This window comes from Neolamprologus multifasciatus, chromosome 13 (genome assembly GCF_963576455.1).
Source record: "Neolamprologus multifasciatus chromosome 13, fNeoMul1.2, whole genome shotgun sequence".
NCBI lineage: Eukaryota > Metazoa > Chordata > Actinopteri > Cichliformes > Cichlidae > Neolamprologus > Neolamprologus multifasciatus.
Genome location: NC_140451.1, coordinates 23,124,049 through 23,141,420, shown reverse-complemented (window position 1 = coordinate 23,141,420; position 17,372 = coordinate 23,124,049). Strand labels below are relative to the sequence as shown.

Sequence of the window (17,372 nt, the reverse complement as noted above, 5' to 3'; positions counted from 1 at the left end):
AAACAAAGGTTTATTTGTATATTAATCACACTGCAGTATTTGTCACCATTGTTTTCCCAGAGGGATTTTGTTCTACAACGCTTTTCCCAAAAACGAAACTTGGGGCGTTGTAGAAAATCTAAATAAACCTAGATTGCTAGGATTTGCAAATAATCTTTAGCATACATTTATGTAGAAAATAACCTAATGAATGTTAAACATGACAAACATATTTTTATTACATGTTTATTAGAGGTGGGAATCACCATACATCCCACGATACGATATTATCACAATACTTAAAACACGATACGATATTATTGCAATTTTTTAAAATATTTTGCGATATTCAGATTCTGTACATAAAGGTAAACTTTATCAATATTCATTTTATCTAATATCAAAGTCTCACACTCAGTCTTTCTCTCATTTCAGTTTTATTGTTGACAAACTGAACGGTTTGTATTACAGTCTAGTCCAACTTAACTGAACGCAACCATCTGGTACAATTATAGCTATTCTGAACTATGCAGTTTATGAAAACTATGCAGCCCCTTCAGCAACTGAAGAATTTGAAAGTAAATTAAAACAAAATATAATTTTACATTAAATAAAAGTTTTAAACTTAATTAAAATAAAACATGTCTTAAATTAAAATAAGTAAACTGTCATGTTTATTGCTGCCAAAAACAAGTTAAACACATTTGGACAGTGAAGGAATGTCAGGATTCTCTGAAGTCAGAGCATGTTCCAGTCCACAAAAACTTTTTTTGTAACAAAATATCGATTTCTGCTGTCCCTGTATCGATACATTATTAGCCAACAAAATATCACGATACTATACAGTATCGATTTTTTCCCCCACCCCTAATGTTTATTCATTTAGACATATGTGTAGATGTAGGGTTTTGATGATTAGTGGGGATTTTCTGCTGTCTCTTACATTGTATCCAGCATTCCAACTTTTTTTGAAATAGGTTTATGGCAAATAACAATATGTTTCCTGTTTCTTGGCTTTACAGCTACATTATCAAAGCCATGTTTCTTCTCTGCTGAGAAATGCAGAGTGTTCAGACCAGATAAATCATATGCTGTGACCCAGGGGAAGTGGTATTTTGAATATGAAATACTGACAGCAGGGAATATGAGAGTGGGCTGGGCCCGACCAGGCTGTACCCCAGATAAAGAGCTTGGCTCAGATGACCAAGCATATGTCTTTGATGGATTTGAGGTGAGATATAATTAAATTTGACATTTCTTACTTTGGCTACTGACCATTACAGTAGCTGAATGGGAATCGGCCCAAATTATAATGGCTTTGTTAATGCATATTTATTTATTTTCATCTTTTTTTAAATTTACTTAACTAATGAACTTTAATTAACTGTTTTTTCTTGCTATATAACTATAACTGAGACTAGGTGACGTTTTAGAGAGCAGACAGAAGGAGATATGTAGGCACAGACAAGTATCTGTTGTAGAAACTGAAACATTAGTTACTTTTTTTGGACCTTCTAATGTCTGCATATTGTGTCACGTTAGTTGCATATCCTTGCAGTGACTCCTGACCTCATATTGTTGGTTGGTCTCAGTTACTCCAAAGCTGTGTTGATATGATTAATTGAGATCAAACAGTTCCAGTTTTTAGTGATTTGTTTTCCATAAGTATCATATTTTGGTACTAACATGTGGTATATGGATTATTAAAAAAATGTAGAGTTTTTAGATAACTCTTCAAATAGATAGCAGTAACCTCATGCAAAATATACTTTATGACTTTTCTTGTATTGGCTCTTCTGGGTTGTTTTTTTTTTGCCTTTGGCTTTTTGCACTTGTCTCTTTCCTTCTAACTCAATGTTGCTTTCAGGCTCAGTGGTACCATCAGGGCGGCGAGCCCCTGGGACGTCCATGGCTGAGAGGTGAGGTGGTGGGTTGCTTGGTGGACATGGATGAATGCACCATGATGGTTACGCTCAATGGAGAGCTGCTGTTTAATGACAGAGGATCGGAGCTGACTGCCAAGGACTTTGATATTAGAGATGGTCTGTAAAAGTTTTTGGCTTTATACTTTCTGCTGCATTTTGATGTTTCTAATATAGCTTTACTATACCTTTATTTAAAAGTCTAATATCGGAAAACTATATTGCCACTTCCTGTGTCTTCCAGGCCTATTACCTGTGGTTAGTGTTGGGGTGAACCAGGTGGGGAGGCTGAATCTGGGACGCCAAGTAGGCTCTTTGCAATACTTTACTGTGTGTGGCCTGCAGGAGGGGTATAGACCTTTTGCCATCAACATGGCCAGAAACCCAGCTCTGTGGATGAGTTGGAAACAGCCTCAGTTTACCTCCATACTACCTGATGATCACTATTTACAGGTAAACTTACAAGGTTCCCTTCACCCATCTACAGACCTTGATGACCTAAGGTTGCTAATAACGGTGATCAGTTAACACAGATCCTGAAAACCTTGTTCAAATCTTTTTCAAGGTTACAAGAGTCAGTGGCTCAGCGGATTCCTTATCCAGCCTGAGGGTCTCCCAGTGTATGCAACCGCACCATGGTGGAGAAAGTGAGATGGGCTATTATCGCCTCAGCATGTCTGTCGGATGTGCTGCTGTCCTCAGAAGCCCACCAGGGGGGGTGCTTCCTGTGGCCTCCAGTGCTCTCTCTCCAAGCTCAGGTTTATTGATGTTATATACAGTATGTTCAAGTTTGAAATCTTTTGAGAAAATGTTACATCGGACCACATTAAAGCTCTGTTCAACAAGCAAATATCTCTAGACCTGATGCAAGATCTGTTATTATTATTAGGCTACTGGGAGAAACTATTAGTGTGGGTGACTTGCATAGCTGCAGCTATCCAGATTATCCACTGTCTATGCTATTGATATTCTGCCATTATGACCTTGATGAGCCTGCTTAAGCTCCCAGGGGCCCTGCTGTAATTAATGCCTGTTGTCCTTTTAGAAAGGAAAGAGCAGGAGGAGGTGGACTCTGACTTTGAGGTGCTGATGAAGTCAGCCCACAGCTATGCTGGTTCAAGAGATGAGCTCAACCATAAAGATCATAGTCACGACAAAACATCAAGACTGAAACAGCGGTAGGTGGCAGAGAAAGGAAAATGAAGAAAGTATGGCCCATGTCCTTTAAAATTGAATGGAAAATAACACAATAACTGTGCTTTGCTGAAATTAATGTGCGTTTCTTTGTCTGTAAGGTTTATGCTGAAGAAGACCAAACCAGGCTTAGTCAGCAGTAACTCATCTGCACGGCTCCTCGAAGACGTTGTAGTCGACAAGGATAACTATGATCACCTTATCCAGAGCTCCAGAGTAAGGCTTCATCTTCTCATCATCATGTGAAAATGCACAATACAAAACTAATTGTAATGCAGTGTGCTTCACTTCTTTGCCAGCACATATAATTACCTGCCGCAATAAAACTGTTGAATGCAAGATGCAAATACCAAACAGTGACACCGACTAACCTTTCCGTTTCAGTATTACTACTCAGTGCGGGTTCTTCCAGGCCAGGAGCCATTCAATGTGTGGGTAGGCTGGGTGACCTCTGACTTTCATCAGCATGACATGACATTTAACACTGACAATGTCCACACTGTGACTGTCACCCTTGGAGATGACAGTGGCAAAGTCCAGGAAAGGTTGGTGAACAACAAAACAGTTTTATTTAGTATTTTAGGTGACTGTATCAAGAATTTTGAATTTTTACTGAATAGAGTTGTTTTTTTTTCCATAATTATCCTTCATCTGCTGTAATTACTATATTTACTGCAGAGGTGTTATATTCCAGTGTGCTGTAAATTTCCATTAAACAGACAGTACTCCTCTGTCTACACAGCGTAAAGCGGTCTAACTGCTATATGGTTTGTGCTGGAGAGGCAACAGGCCTGTCTCAGAGTCGGAGAAGCACAGGATTGGAAATTGGCTGTTTGATTGACACAACCACTGGTCTGCTTACATTTACCTCCAGTGGAGTGGAGATGGCCACTTTCTATCAAGTAGGTCACACAACAAACTGTGTTTTTTTTTTTTTTTTTTAATGTATTTTTTACTTTAATAAATGTAAGTTTTATACATTATGTCGCATACTGTTCGATATAACGATATACATCGGATGACGATATCAAAACGTCTATCATTTCATATTACGCTATAGTTTGTTTCGTGATTTCGCAAAATAACCTGTTTACGGCAATATTTTTTTCATCATTTTGATGGTCACTGTAATTTCTTAAAGTTCTCTCTTTCTCTTATGATTAAAATAAGCACACTACGGACGGACAAGCGACTGTTTTTATGCGTTGTCGTTAGCAACAATGACGGTAAAACCATTGCATGGCTCCGCCGTCTGCTTGTTTATTTTCCACATAAACCTTTCACAATAAAGCTGAAGATCCTGTTGAGATTTTACAAAATAAACTGAATCACGTGAAAGAGTACGCAGAATGTTTACAGATGAGAAGCAAAAAAGAGCTGTCAGGTGCTAAAAAATAAACCTTAGACTCAAACGTTAGAACAGGCTTTCCCCCGCAGCACGCCGTGTAAATACTCACAAAGAAAATGTCTAAAAATGTATAGTTTCATGCATTGGTCAAAACACTTGACTCCAGGTACACGACTAGCTAAAAAAAGACTTCACGCATATCGAGTTGCCCGAGATTTACAGAATTTACAGAAAATGTAAAATTTTTGTGATATATATATCGTTGTCGGGACATGAGATTTTGGTCATATCGCACAGCCCTACTATGTATGTAACACTTGGGACTGAACTTGGGACTGCTAATGTTATAATGTCAGTAACAGGCAAGCATTATTAAACTGACCATAAACTGTTTCCCTGCAAATCAGGTGGAGGCAAATACAAAGCTCTTTCCTGCTGTTTTTGTCAAACCCACCACCAAAAACATGTTTCAGTTTGAACTGGGACGCATCAAGGTAATTCAACTTTCATTATTAAACCTGGCTAAGATACTTTTTATTTTTTTAAGCAGGTTTTGCTTATTTTGTGGACAGATTTGAAGAGTAATAAATTATAATGCAAGATGTTAGCCTGAATTTTAGTTTGTTTTTCATACCATCCTAAAAGTGTCATGTATGACATAATTTCCTGTATTTGTCTTCTTCTCGAATCCAGAATGTGATGCCACTGTCCTCAGGTTTGCTTCGGAGCCAGTCAAGGAATGTCACTCCTCAGTGTCCTCCTAGGGTTCAGGTCCAGTGGCTGAGGCCTGCTTCATGGACCAGAGTACCAGACAGAGCACTGAAAGTGTTGGTTGATCGACCAGATGAATGTCACGGTTGGAGAATTCAATGCCGTGAGCCCTTACAAGCCATGATCCTTCACATTCCTGATGAAAACAGGTTAAGGAGACAGGATTTGATCTTTTAAAGAAAATAAAGAAATTTTGTTCCAAATGTTGTTGGTGCAAAAGCTTTAATTAGATTTAGGGTTAATAACAGTGAAGTTGCATTTGCTTTTTGATGCTATTCATGTAGGTGTGTTGACATTTTGGAACTGTCGGAGCTTGATGACCTCTTGACCTTTCACAACAATACCCTCCTGCTCTACTGCTCTTTATGTGCTCTTGGCAACACCAGAGTTTGCCATTCCCTCTGCAGTCACGTGGACCAGTCGCAGATTCTTTATGCTATTCAGGATCCCTACCTCCCTGGCCTGCTCCGGTCTGCATTTTATCAGCTGCTTTTTCAGGTGACTGCTTGCTGGAGGTTAGATAACATTAACTGACAAAAGAATAAGTACGTCCTGGTCTTTGGAGAATATCTGAATACATTTTATTGTTTTTGTCCTCAAGGTTTTCCTCAGCAGCTACACCACAGCCTGTCTTATGATGAACCATGAATACATAGTTCCTATGACTGACCAAACCAGAGAAATCACCCTTTATCCCAGTCCTATTAATGGTGGGGATAGACAACCTCCAGAGAGAATACCAAGTGCTAATTGTAGCACATCCCTTAAACCTCAGATGCATTTTTCAACTCCTTGCTTTATCAGAAGCGATTGCATAGAAGGAGCTAGTGCACTGGAAATAGCCTGCAAAGACAGCCCAGAAATCTCTCTGGACGTTTTAAAGAATCTTACCGTGGAGATGCTGACTGCTGCAGTTTGGGCTGTGGGTCAGGATGTAAGGGATCCTGCAGGAGGCAATATCGAACTTTTGCTTGTTCCTTTATTAAGACTTTTCTACAGCCTCTTGGTTATGGGGGTGTGTAGGGATGAAGACTTAGGGAAGATTCTTAGACTCATGGAGCAATGTGCATTTGCAAGGCCTGGAACACCCATAGAGAAGTTGGAAGAAGAAACTAGTGATGATGAAGAAGAGCAGAAAGGAGTGATCACTGAAGAAAGTTACACTGTTAAACAAGGACTTCTTCAAATGAAGCTTCCAGAAGCTGTCAAACTTGAGGTGAACCAATCTGCAAAAAAAATGTTTTTTTTGATAATGCTCTTTCTTCTCTGTGGGTCACTGGGGATTAGCTTCATGTGCTGTGTTGTTTGAATCCTTTAAGTATGTAAAAAATTAGCCATGAAGGACTGCTTTATTTCTTTTTCTAGCTCTGCCACTTGCTATCCTACCTGTGTGACTGCCAGGTTCGCCACAGGGTAGAAGCTGTGATTACATTCTCCGACAGCTTTGTTGGCCAGCTGCAGGAGAACCAGCGGTTTCGCTACAACCAGGTTATGCAGGCACTCAACATGTCTGCTGCCCTCACTGCTCGCAAGACAAAGGAGTTCCGGTTACCGCCACAGGAGCAGGTTGCATGATATGAATACTAACTAAAAGGATAAAGTTATAGCATTTGTTTTGCAGTGGTTTATGTAATGTAGCTGTAACTCTGAAGAAAGCATGTAACACACACTTGCTGATTGTCTATACATATTGTAATCTCTCACCTGACTACAGATCAATATGCTGCTGACCTTCAGAGAAGATGGGCAGCAGGAGAACTCTCCGTGTCCAGTGGAAATCCAGGAGCTTCTTCAAGACTTCCATCACCTCCTCGAGACACACTGTGGTTGGAGCACAGCTTATCTTTGACTGATTGAATTTTTATTGAGCTAGGGAATTATAAAAAAGCTTCAAGAAAGCACTGAGGAAATCCCATTTTATGCTGTTGTCATTCTACAGGCATTGATTTGGTCAGCACCTCAGAGGATGAAGAGGATGCAGAGATGTCTATAAAAGAACGACTTCTCTGTCTTGTGGCGAGAGTCTTTGGCCGTAATAAGTCATCAATGGATATAGACGGGTGTTCTTCACATAGCCCTAGTGAATACAAGTTTTCTGTTTTTTCTTACTTTGCACATTTTGCTCTCCTGTTGCATTTTATCACCTTTATAAGTCATTTTATTTAGCTGCACCTGTGATCACGCAGCATGTTTTTGGTTACTAACAAATCATGCAAACATAATGTTGGTGAAGGAGATGTTATATTAGGCCATGCCTAGTGTTGATGTCATTACGCATAGAATTAATGTGTTGCATATAACCTAAGTGATAAGTAACTTATTACTCAGTTGCTCCCTGGAGAAAGTAATTTGACACATAACTTAAATTACACCTGTTTTACCCTGTAATGTGGTGTGTTTGTGGCCTTGTCACATAATTACCATTTAACTATATAAACCTCAAGTGTTTATGATGTTTAAGTATGAATACATAGCTGATAGCAAAGTTGAAAACCAGCTTCATAAGACCTCTTCATAATCATCATCACAGCAATCTGGATATATCTATCGTGTTTTCTACCACAATGTTGTCAGTTCTAGTTGAATTAAATAGAAAGGGTAGCTTGCCATCAAGAAAGGCACTTTCTAGGTCTATAGCCCACCCAGTTTAAACACAATAGAGAAAAAAAAACTAACCTGAAGAAAGTCACGAAAAACAATTATAAGCTGTTGATTGAGTCATTGATTGATGTTAGACTACGTTAAGTCTCAAAGCAAAGTTTACGTCAAATAGGGTTTGTCTCTACAAAAATGTCAAACATCAAAGAAAAGGAAGGTTCATAAGTTTGACCATTTGGCTTGTAATTTAACATAAGCTGCATCAGCAAGGCCTTTAACCATTACCACAACCACACAATCTTAGAGATTAAACTGCTTCATTCATAATGCTGCCCAGTAACAGAATAGCCATTGGTAGCAGGAGGTAAACAGGCTCAAAGGAATTAAGTCAGGGAGACAGGAAGAGACCCTACGATGTGAAAACTTGAACCCTGGGATCAGTCTGGTTTTAGCAGATTTTAAATTGGTTACAAACATTCCCAGGTAGAAATAAAGCCTACAGTTCTACAACGCTGACCGTTCATCGCTGCTTTTGTTTAGATCAAGCTCTGGATGTTTGGCTGAGGCTGGTTTACACTCTGCCTAAACATGAGTCTGGGTTCTGCTCTAGCTTTGTGTTATCTTTGCAGATGCTTGCAAAGAATTGTGTTATCAGCAGGTGTTTATAACCGAGATACAGTTTGCACTGTACCCACAGGTTTTTGTCCTTTAGTGCACAACAAATGAAAAAAGTTGTAGACTGCGCCACTGCTTTTCTCTCCTGCACGTGAACTGAAGTCCCCTGATTGCAGTGCAAGCGTGTCTGTCCACTATGCATATAACTGATGAATCTTTAGAACTCAAGTAAAAACATGACAAAACATGACAAAGTAAAAATATCACAGTACCCCAACACTGGCAATGCAATATTTACTGTAAGTGACATAATAACAAAATTGTTATTACCTAATAAATTAAATTTCCAATGTTTTGCTCTCTCACACACATCCATTAATCAATTTGTCATTTAAACACAGATAATAGGATTTTGAGCCTGTCCTTTTATCTCTGCTTCTCACCTGGTGTTACTCTTTCAGAGTCCCTCAAAAAGATGATCTCTGAAACAATGGTGCGCTGGGCTCAAGAAAGTGAGATTGAGGACCCTGAACTAGTCAGTGCTATCTTCTCATTGCTGCACCGCCAGTATCAGGGCCTCAGGGGCCTAATGGAAAGACCCTTATTCAAAGCTTATACCATCAAGCAGTCGTCACTGGTGGACACCATGGCACTCTTGTCCTCCTTGGGCCAAATCCGCTCCCTCCTCAGTGTTCGCATGGGGAAAGAGGAAGAGAGGTTGATGATCACACGACTAGGGTAGGAATAATTAGTTGCTCTTGTATAATTTTGATTAGTGTCCAAGTTTCCATTACCATGTGGTGCCACAAGTTTTCTTACATTTTTGGTAACATCTACAGAGATATCATGAATAATAAAGTTTTCTACCAACATCCAAACCTAATGAGGGCATTGTCGATGCATGAGACTGTGATGGAGGTGATGGTCAATGTTCTTGGAGAAGGGCAAATAAAGGTGAGAAAATAGCTCAAATGTATAGAAATAATGTGGAGGAAATGCATGAAATCAAAGTTTAGAAGTTTATTTTTAGTTTAAAGGTTAGAGTTCAAATTAATTTCTCTTGTGGCTAATTTGCATGATTCAGTCTAATCACTCAGCGTCTGCCCCTTTACAGTTTGCTTTCTCTGTGTGCTTGTTTTAATTTACTATTGCTAGGAGATTACCTTCCCTAAGATGGTTGCCAGCTGCTGTCGATTCCTGTGCTATTTTTGCCGTATCAGCCGACACAATCAGGGAGCCTTGTTTGACCACCTCAGCTACTTATTGGAAAACAGCAGTGTCGGGCTAGGTAAATGTCAGTTTTCTCTGCTATATAATCTCACTGGTCTTTTGTAAAGACCAAACTTGAAACATTTTTGATGGTAGTTTACTGAAAATATATAGAAGTAAACTACACCGATATACATTATAGTGTTTTGCCCTTATACTAATAGCCTGGCATAATGGAGAATTTGAGCCCATGTTTCAGTTGTTTTATGTTTTTTTTGTATTTGCAAAGCTTCAGCGTCCATGCGTGGATCCACTCCTCTGGATGTGGCTGCAGCTTCAGTTATGGATAATAATGAATTGGCCTTAGCACTGAGGGAATCAGACCTGGAGAAGGTAACTCTGTATTGACCAGAAATCTTACAGTCCATTAGTCATTCTGTAGACAGTATACTGGCTTCCTTCATGTCAATAATAATGTATAATTAATAAATATGATTCAAGGTGCAGGGGAAATGCAGCAGTATATATAGACAGTGGAGCTTAAATATAATATATATATTTATAATATTAAAGTTTAGTTTCTAAGAAAGCTATAATGTTAAGAAAGATTCAGCTTGAGCAAATAAGTACTTTTTGCTGATGAATCTTTTTTTCCAGGTGGTTCAGTGCCTTGCTGGCTGTGGTCTCCAGAGCTGTCCAATGCTAGTGGCAAAAGGTTATTGCGATATAGGGTGGAACCCTGTGGAGGGCGAGCGTTATCTGGATTTTCTACGTTTTGTTGTCTTCTGCAATGGTAAATTAAAGATTTAAGTTTTAATTTTTAGTATATTTGTTCATACAAATAAATATGAAAAAATAGAATCAAGAACATGGACTAAAATGTCACCCTGATATTTGCAACAAAGTTACACGTGAGTCGTTACATACATTTGGTTGGCTCGATTATGGTATTTGATCTGTCACACGATAAGTTTTAGCTTGCCAATTTCATTAAAAAAGTGCAAGCTTAATTAATACTAATAGAGTATACTGTATAATATACATTTAATTCTTAATATATACATTTCATTTGCAGAGCATGCAGGTCATTTATTGCTTCTGAAACTTAAAACACAGTGTTGATAGGAGCAAAATGCAAATTTAAAAAGGAACAAGAGGCTGAATCATGTCACGCTCCTAATTAAGCTGCAGTATTTGCACTAGAGGTAATTCACTCTGCTATTGATTTTCCTTAGTCTGAAGCGGTGCCCAAAAGTCATCTGTTCAAATTGCCCTTGAGGCTGTTGACAGTTCAGCCAAATGGCAATGGCCCTCTGTACCACGTGCTCCTCAGTATTTACAGCTTCACCTCGTCTCTGTGCAGCACTTGAGTTGTGCAGTATATTGTTTTATATCACTCTACAGAAGATATATAACATTTTTATCCTCTAGCTGTTTAAATTGATCAGTTTTCTTTGTGAGAGTCTTTGTTAATATATTTATTGTTGTGGCAGATATTGAAGAATAAAAATCAAAGCTGTGTGTTGATTGGTCACAGGCGAGAGTGTCGAGGAGAATGCTTATGTGGTGTTGAGGCTGTTGATTCGTCGACCTGAGTGTTTTGGCCCTGCGCTGCGAGGTGATGGGGGAAATGGTCTCTTAGCAGCCATGGAAGAAGCCATCAAGATCTCTGAAGACCCTTCTATGGATGGTCCTTGTACCAATTATCATTCCAACAGAGCACTGTCAGTATCAGATATATGCAGTCACTTAATCGAAAAAAAATATTTATACTGGATTTAGAAATATTGTAAATCCAGAATCAGTGGAAGTAAATGTGATAAGCAACAAAAGAATCTGTACACATTAGCTTCTATCTGTAGAGGCCACCAGTAATATATGTTGATAATCCGTGATAGATAATATCAGGTCATTGCAGGCTTTTGATTGTTATGATTGTGTCCTGTAATAGAGATGTTGTCCAAGACGGCGATGATGATGTCATTCACATGGGGCACGCCATTATGACCTTCTACTCAGCTCTTATTGACTTGCTCGGTCGCTGTGCTCCGGAGATGCATGTAAGTGTTCCCTTAGCTATCATCAGCTTTTCCACATCAATATCTACTCGTGTCTCAACCAATAAAGCCTAATGAAGAGAGTCTGCAAACTTCTGTTAAAAGAATAAGCCTCAGACAAAAGTATGCATTTTAGATGCTGCATTGCATTTTGCCTAATATTTATTATGTAACCCACACTTGGTTACAGGTTTTTTTAATGTTTTAAAGATATTCTCAGACCTAGTTTGGACTTACTCTAATAGAGATTGTTGTCCCTTGTTGGCCAACATTCAGTATACTGCAATAAGCCATTAAAGGCAGATTTACTGGTCAGGTCCTATTATTCATATTGATGATAGAGTAGGTGAGTAACAGGGTGAATAAATGAAATGGTGAACATTGCATCAGATCCTCGAGCCATCGGGTTTTTGAGCATGTCTACCTGACTGAAAGTGTCTGAAAACATTTATCATTTAAAATGATGCTTTTCTTCCCTCTTTGATGCTATAGCGCTAAAGAGCACAGGTGAATTAAAAGAAGGGGACTTTTTGTGCATCAAAGGCACATTGATGTTCTTTAGATAAAGTACATTAAGATATTTAAATGCAATAATGTCAGTTTAACTGTATTTTTATATATTGACAGTGAATAACACCAGTAATTATTTTTTTTATATTAAATACATGTTAATTTTGACTGAAAGTTGAATTTAAAAATAAAATCCAAAGTAACTCACTGAATGACACTGAAATTTGTAACACTTATGACCAGTTATTTTATTAATTTGTATTATGAAAGTCGTTGATATTATGCCTTGAATGACTATTTTATTTTTTGTCCAGTTAATTCAAGGAGGCAAAGGAGAGGCAATCCGTATCAGGGCCATTCTGAGGTCTCTCATCCCTATTCAGGATCTTCAGGGAGTCATCAGCATCTCCTTTCAAATCCCTTCAGTCTCTAAAGGTTGAATATCAATCAATCAATCAATCTTTATTTATAAAGCACTTTTCATACAAAAAAAAATGTAGCACAAAGTGCTTTACATGGTTAAAAGCAGTTTTCACAGTAGATGTAAAGTACATAATATGTTAATATGACCTTGGTCATCAGATCTAATCTTGTCTTGCTTTTCCAGATGGTGCATTGGTTGAGCCTGACCTATCTACAGTGTTCTGCCCAGACCACAAAGCAGCCATGGTGCTGTTCCTGGATCGGGTTTATGGCGTTGAGAGTCAGAGTTTTCTTCTCCACCTTCTAGAAGTTGGCTTTCTGCCTGACCTTCAGGCAGCTGTCTCTCTTGACACTGTAAGCTGAGAAATATTCATTTTTGTTTTCCATTAAACTGTATAACATCCACCACTCCTTATGTAATCTGGGGAAACTTCACACCCATAAGTTAAACCTCTTTTTTTCCCTTTGCAGGCTGACCTAGGATCCACTGATATGGCTCTGGCCCTCAATAGATACTTGTGTACTGCTGTTCTTCCCCTTCTCACCAAATATTCAGTTCTTTTCCACGATTTAGAGGACCACATCTTGCTGGTTGATTCTCTCATTCAGGCAGTCTACCGTCTCTCGAGGGCTCTTAGCTTGACCAAGGCTCAGAGAGACACTACAGAAGACTGTCTGTTGGCTTTGTGCAGGTAGGGTGTCCAGCTGGTATGAATGAAAAACAGAGGACAAGGTGAAAGAAAGTGGCAGTCTATATAATATGGCATTAAATGGATTGGGTTCTCTGAATGAAAGAGATATATTTAGAGGAAGTGTTGTTCCTTCCTTGAGTGACATAATTCAATATTGCATTTTTCAGTTTTTGGATCATTGAGGTTTATTTGCAACAGATCCAAACTAGATTCACCTACATATCCGAAATAAATGGTTTGACAGCTGGTTTCACTATGTTTGGCTCGTAATTTCTGAATTATTCCAACATTTCCTTCCTATATCCGCTGACATCAGTGTCAGGCTGCTGTTTGAAAAAACATAGCAACAGCAAAATATTAACCAATCCAGATACAGCTTATTCCCACTCATTATATATAGTGAATCACTGAGAATTCTCATTTTCCAAATACAGATAATTGCCATATTAAATGAACAAGAGTGTGATGTTAATTATTGGATTTATTAACATTTTGCCAATGGCATTTTCTGAGTTATGTCATCCTTCTGAGATGTACTAATCAGTCAAAATATCGTTGTGCGTGAGTGTGTGGATGTGTGTGTGTAGGGGAAGGGTTGTTGTGTTGGCTGATGTGGAATTAATCTGTTTATGTGACTAATTCTGCAACCCTTGGTCCTCAGTAAACTCCAGCCACCTATGATGCAGCCTCTCCTTCGTCGGCTTGTCTTTGATGTACTTCATCTGACAGACCACAGCAAAATGCCTCTAAAGGTGGATAATTAAATTTGGGCTTGCCACACACTGAATATGAAAATATATTAGTACACTGAGCTAAAATGATTAATTTTGTTAACTAATCACGACTTTCATCTATCAGCTCTTGACCAGTCACTATGAGCAAAGGTGGAAGTACTACTCCCAGTCTGGCAGGCAGGGTGAGCAGGGTTGTGCATCTGAAGAAGAACTCTACCTGTCTACAAAGTTGTTCTGGGGGGTGTTCAAGGCCTTAGCCAAGAAGGTAAACTAAACTGATTATGTGTGTTAGTCTTGACTTGAGCTTATAATTACTTTAAATTTGTACTTAAGCACATAAATAATTGCATAAAATGGGGAAAAAAGGTTTTCTTCAAACTAATTCATCTCATGATGCATCCTTCATCTTTTCTTGTCCTCCTTACGAAGAAAAATGGCAAAATACATTTCTCATGTGCTTCTATAGTGTACTATGAGAGCCTGCATCGGGGAAGATGTAACACACTTGAGATAAGGTGTTAATTTTTCATTTCCTGGTATGAAACCTCCCACCCTTAAAGTGACTGTTTGGAAATGTGAACAGCATAATGTACGTAAAATATGTCTGCTAGATACTTACCTGAACGATGCAGAACGGGAAAACATCAAAAGAAATAAGTTGATGAGGTCAAACCACCCACACATGGAGCAGACATCAAACAGACTCAGAAGCAGAGCACAGTATTAGCACTGCACAGAACTATGAAGATGTTTTTCGCTGAAATTATTACACAACAAAAGGCTTTTATATGTACAAATGTACATGCTTGGGTGTACAATATGTCCCTTGCCCTGCTTATTGCACTTCTTGGTTGGGATTTTGATTGCTTGCGTTATGTGACACTGACAAATCTTTGCATATGAAAATGCTTTTTCAGGAGGAGTATGCAGTCATATGTTTACTTCCCAAGTAACTAAATCCATAACTTATTAAATTTTAATTGAATGAACTAAATACAGGCTCTGAAATATATAGGTGGGTTTTTGGTTGATACGATTATTGCAGTTCATATAAAATTAGTTCTTCGCTGTCCTCCCATAACCTGATCTCCTGATGTAGTGTTCCCCTAAATGGCAATGAAAATAATAAGGAAGACGCTAGTATAAGATGACATGCTGAGTGAGGAGCATGTCACGCAGCATCATTGTTTTTACTCTTTTTGATAGCTTGTCTTCTTGTCTAATTTGTTTTGTTTTTTATCTACTTTAAAGCCCCAGATACTTCAGTTATCGAGTCTGTGTGTGCAGTGCCTCTCTGCAGTGGCCATGGCCCTGCCTCCTGATCATATGGAACAAAACTGCTCGTCGCACATTGAGAAAATAACCTCCATCGATACAGACGGACACTTTGACCCCCAGCCTGTAGATACATCCAAGTAAGATACCCCAAGGATATTTTTGGATGATTGAAAAGAGAATCGTGTGAAAATGACCTGCTTAATCAGAGGTGTAACCTGTAATTTAACATACCAAGTGTTGTATTCTGTGAATATTAATATTATGATTCGCAGAGATTAATGTGCAGTTTTAATCAAGGCTTAATAATGTATTATTTCTGTCTCTGCATTAGTGTGTCAGTGCCAGAGAGGCTGGAGTTTGTTGTGAACAAGTATGCCGAGCATACTCATGAAAAGTGGTCACTGGAAAAGGTATCATATCCTGGTCTGGAGTGACTGTCATCATAAGAATGCCTTTGTACATATTTTTCTCTGTGGCCTTGTCAAAACATCTCTCTGTACTGAGTCCCTGATTTATTCTTTGTTTTTTGTTTAGTAAATCTGTGTGTTTTCTCTGCCAGTTTGTCAGTGGCTGGGTTCATGGAGAGCACCTATGTGAGAACACCAAAGTTCACCCTCGCCTCAAGCCATACAGGGCTCTTGCTGAAAAGGTACAGATGAAGTAGTCAGTTTTTATGGCATGTGTGGATGTTCTTCATGTGCTCTTCAGTAATGAAAGTGGTGATATCCTAGATGTACAGAGACAATTGCATATATACCAAATGTCAAGTAGTGATGGGTGATTTGCTTCACAGTCCAAACATACTGTGACCCCCTCCCCCCTTACCTGATGTAGAGGAGACTACAATTTATTCCTCACTTCCAGCATGAAAACATGTTTGAACATTGACTGATTTAGCCAGCTGTAATTATTGAACATAAGTGGCAGGATATCAGCTGAACACCTTTAGAATTATTAAGGCGTAACATTTACTGTCTCTTTAATTTTTTTAACTTTACATACCTCACCTCGTGCTCCTATGCTCTTCACCTCTGCCCCTCCGTGCACAGTGGGGCTGAGGTGAAATATCCTCTGATCAAATATGGTAGCTCGGCTGCACTCCTGCGTGGAGCGCAGCACACAGAAGTCCAGCCATGTGTGAAAACGCCCATGCATGCCCAGACATGTTTGTGCTGCACATGTCAATCATATGTGGAGGTGCAAAATTAAGTCTTTAAATAATGCAATTTATTAAAAATCTCATATTAATGAAAATATTATTTTAATAAATCAGTGTGGACAATAAATAAAACTCTGCTTGACTGATGTGCTGTTGCCGTTACATTTAAACCATCCTCAATCCATGACATCATCGTCTGCTGGCACAACCTAGTACATACTGTAAAATGCTAAAATTGTGCAACACACAGTGAGTCATAATCTTGTGAGAAATCTCATTTACATATACAGTACTGTATATAAATCACATTAAAAGTGTTAATATTTTTGCAGAACAGTGTGATCTTCAAGTCTACTAAACATTTACTTTTCAAACATATTTGATCTGATTTTTAACCTTGACAGCTATGTGCAGTACAATTTGGACATCTTTTAGGACCACTGCTCAATAGAAAATTGAGTGGAAATGCAGAATAGATCCACATTGTTTACTTTATGGGACACATTTCTAAAGGCAGACAAGATTTAGCCCAGAAAATAACATCCATGTGATGCCTGGTACTTGGAGGCTGGCTATATGCACTCATTGACAGGCTGTTACAAGTTCTTGAGCTATTTAAATAGTCTGCTGTCCCTTGATACCTGCTTATTTTAGTTTTGCATTAAACCTTTTGTATATTTCTGATTTTCCAGGAGAAGGAGGCGTACCGCTGGGCCATCAAAGAGACAATAAAGACTATGCTTGCATTTGGCTGGAACATAGAAAGGACCAAAGAAGGAGATGTGTTTAGCATGCATCCATGTACACAAAGGGTCTCTCAGTCTGGACAGGTATATGTGCTCATGTTCTGCTTGGTCTTGTTAAAGCAGCGTTGCTTACAAAT

At 38.7% G+C, this 17,372-nt stretch overlaps 1 protein-coding gene across 4 annotated transcripts in view; it reads left to right on the top strand.

Annotated features, from left to right (window-relative positions):
• ryr2b (ryanodine receptor 2b (cardiac)) overlaps positions 1 to 17,372 on the top strand; it is a 74,279-nt gene that overhangs the window by 15,953 nt on the left and 40,954 nt on the right. For all 4 annotated transcript variants that reach the window (XM_085182604.1, XM_085182603.1, XM_085182602.1 and 1 more), the window contains 31 exons: positions 1,002 to 1,210; positions 1,847 to 2,021; positions 2,146 to 2,354; positions 2,467 to 2,659; positions 2,947 to 3,079; positions 3,197 to 3,311; positions 3,480 to 3,640; positions 3,838 to 3,997; positions 4,851 to 4,937; positions 5,137 to 5,363; positions 5,499 to 5,712; positions 5,816 to 6,430; positions 6,580 to 6,780; positions 6,929 to 7,040; positions 7,154 to 7,294; positions 8,889 to 9,165; positions 9,267 to 9,381; positions 9,583 to 9,715; positions 9,926 to 10,029; positions 10,294 to 10,429; positions 11,174 to 11,360; positions 11,588 to 11,696; positions 12,518 to 12,638; positions 12,811 to 12,980; positions 13,098 to 13,318; positions 13,980 to 14,070; positions 14,177 to 14,317; positions 15,304 to 15,467; positions 15,662 to 15,740; positions 15,890 to 15,979; positions 17,182 to 17,319. In XM_085182604.1, the coding sequence (XP_085038730.1) occupies positions 1,002 to 1,210; positions 1,847 to 2,021; positions 2,146 to 2,354; positions 2,467 to 2,659; positions 2,947 to 3,079; positions 3,197 to 3,311; positions 3,480 to 3,640; positions 3,838 to 3,997; positions 4,851 to 4,937; positions 5,137 to 5,363; positions 5,499 to 5,712; positions 5,816 to 6,430; positions 6,580 to 6,780; positions 6,929 to 7,040; positions 7,154 to 7,294; positions 8,889 to 9,165; positions 9,267 to 9,381; positions 9,583 to 9,715; positions 9,926 to 10,029; positions 10,294 to 10,429; positions 11,174 to 11,360; positions 11,588 to 11,696; positions 12,518 to 12,638; positions 12,811 to 12,980; positions 13,098 to 13,318; positions 13,980 to 14,070; positions 14,177 to 14,317; positions 15,304 to 15,467; positions 15,662 to 15,740; positions 15,890 to 15,979; positions 17,182 to 17,319 (5,228 nt within the window). The remainder of the gene's footprint in view (positions 1 to 1,001; positions 1,211 to 1,846; positions 2,022 to 2,145; positions 2,355 to 2,466; positions 2,660 to 2,946; positions 3,080 to 3,196; positions 3,312 to 3,479; positions 3,641 to 3,837; positions 3,998 to 4,850; positions 4,938 to 5,136; positions 5,364 to 5,498; positions 5,713 to 5,815; positions 6,431 to 6,579; positions 6,781 to 6,928; positions 7,041 to 7,153; positions 7,295 to 8,888; positions 9,166 to 9,266; positions 9,382 to 9,582; positions 9,716 to 9,925; positions 10,030 to 10,293; positions 10,430 to 11,173; positions 11,361 to 11,587; positions 11,697 to 12,517; positions 12,639 to 12,810; positions 12,981 to 13,097; positions 13,319 to 13,979; positions 14,071 to 14,176; positions 14,318 to 15,303; positions 15,468 to 15,661; positions 15,741 to 15,889; positions 15,980 to 17,181; positions 17,320 to 17,372) is intronic.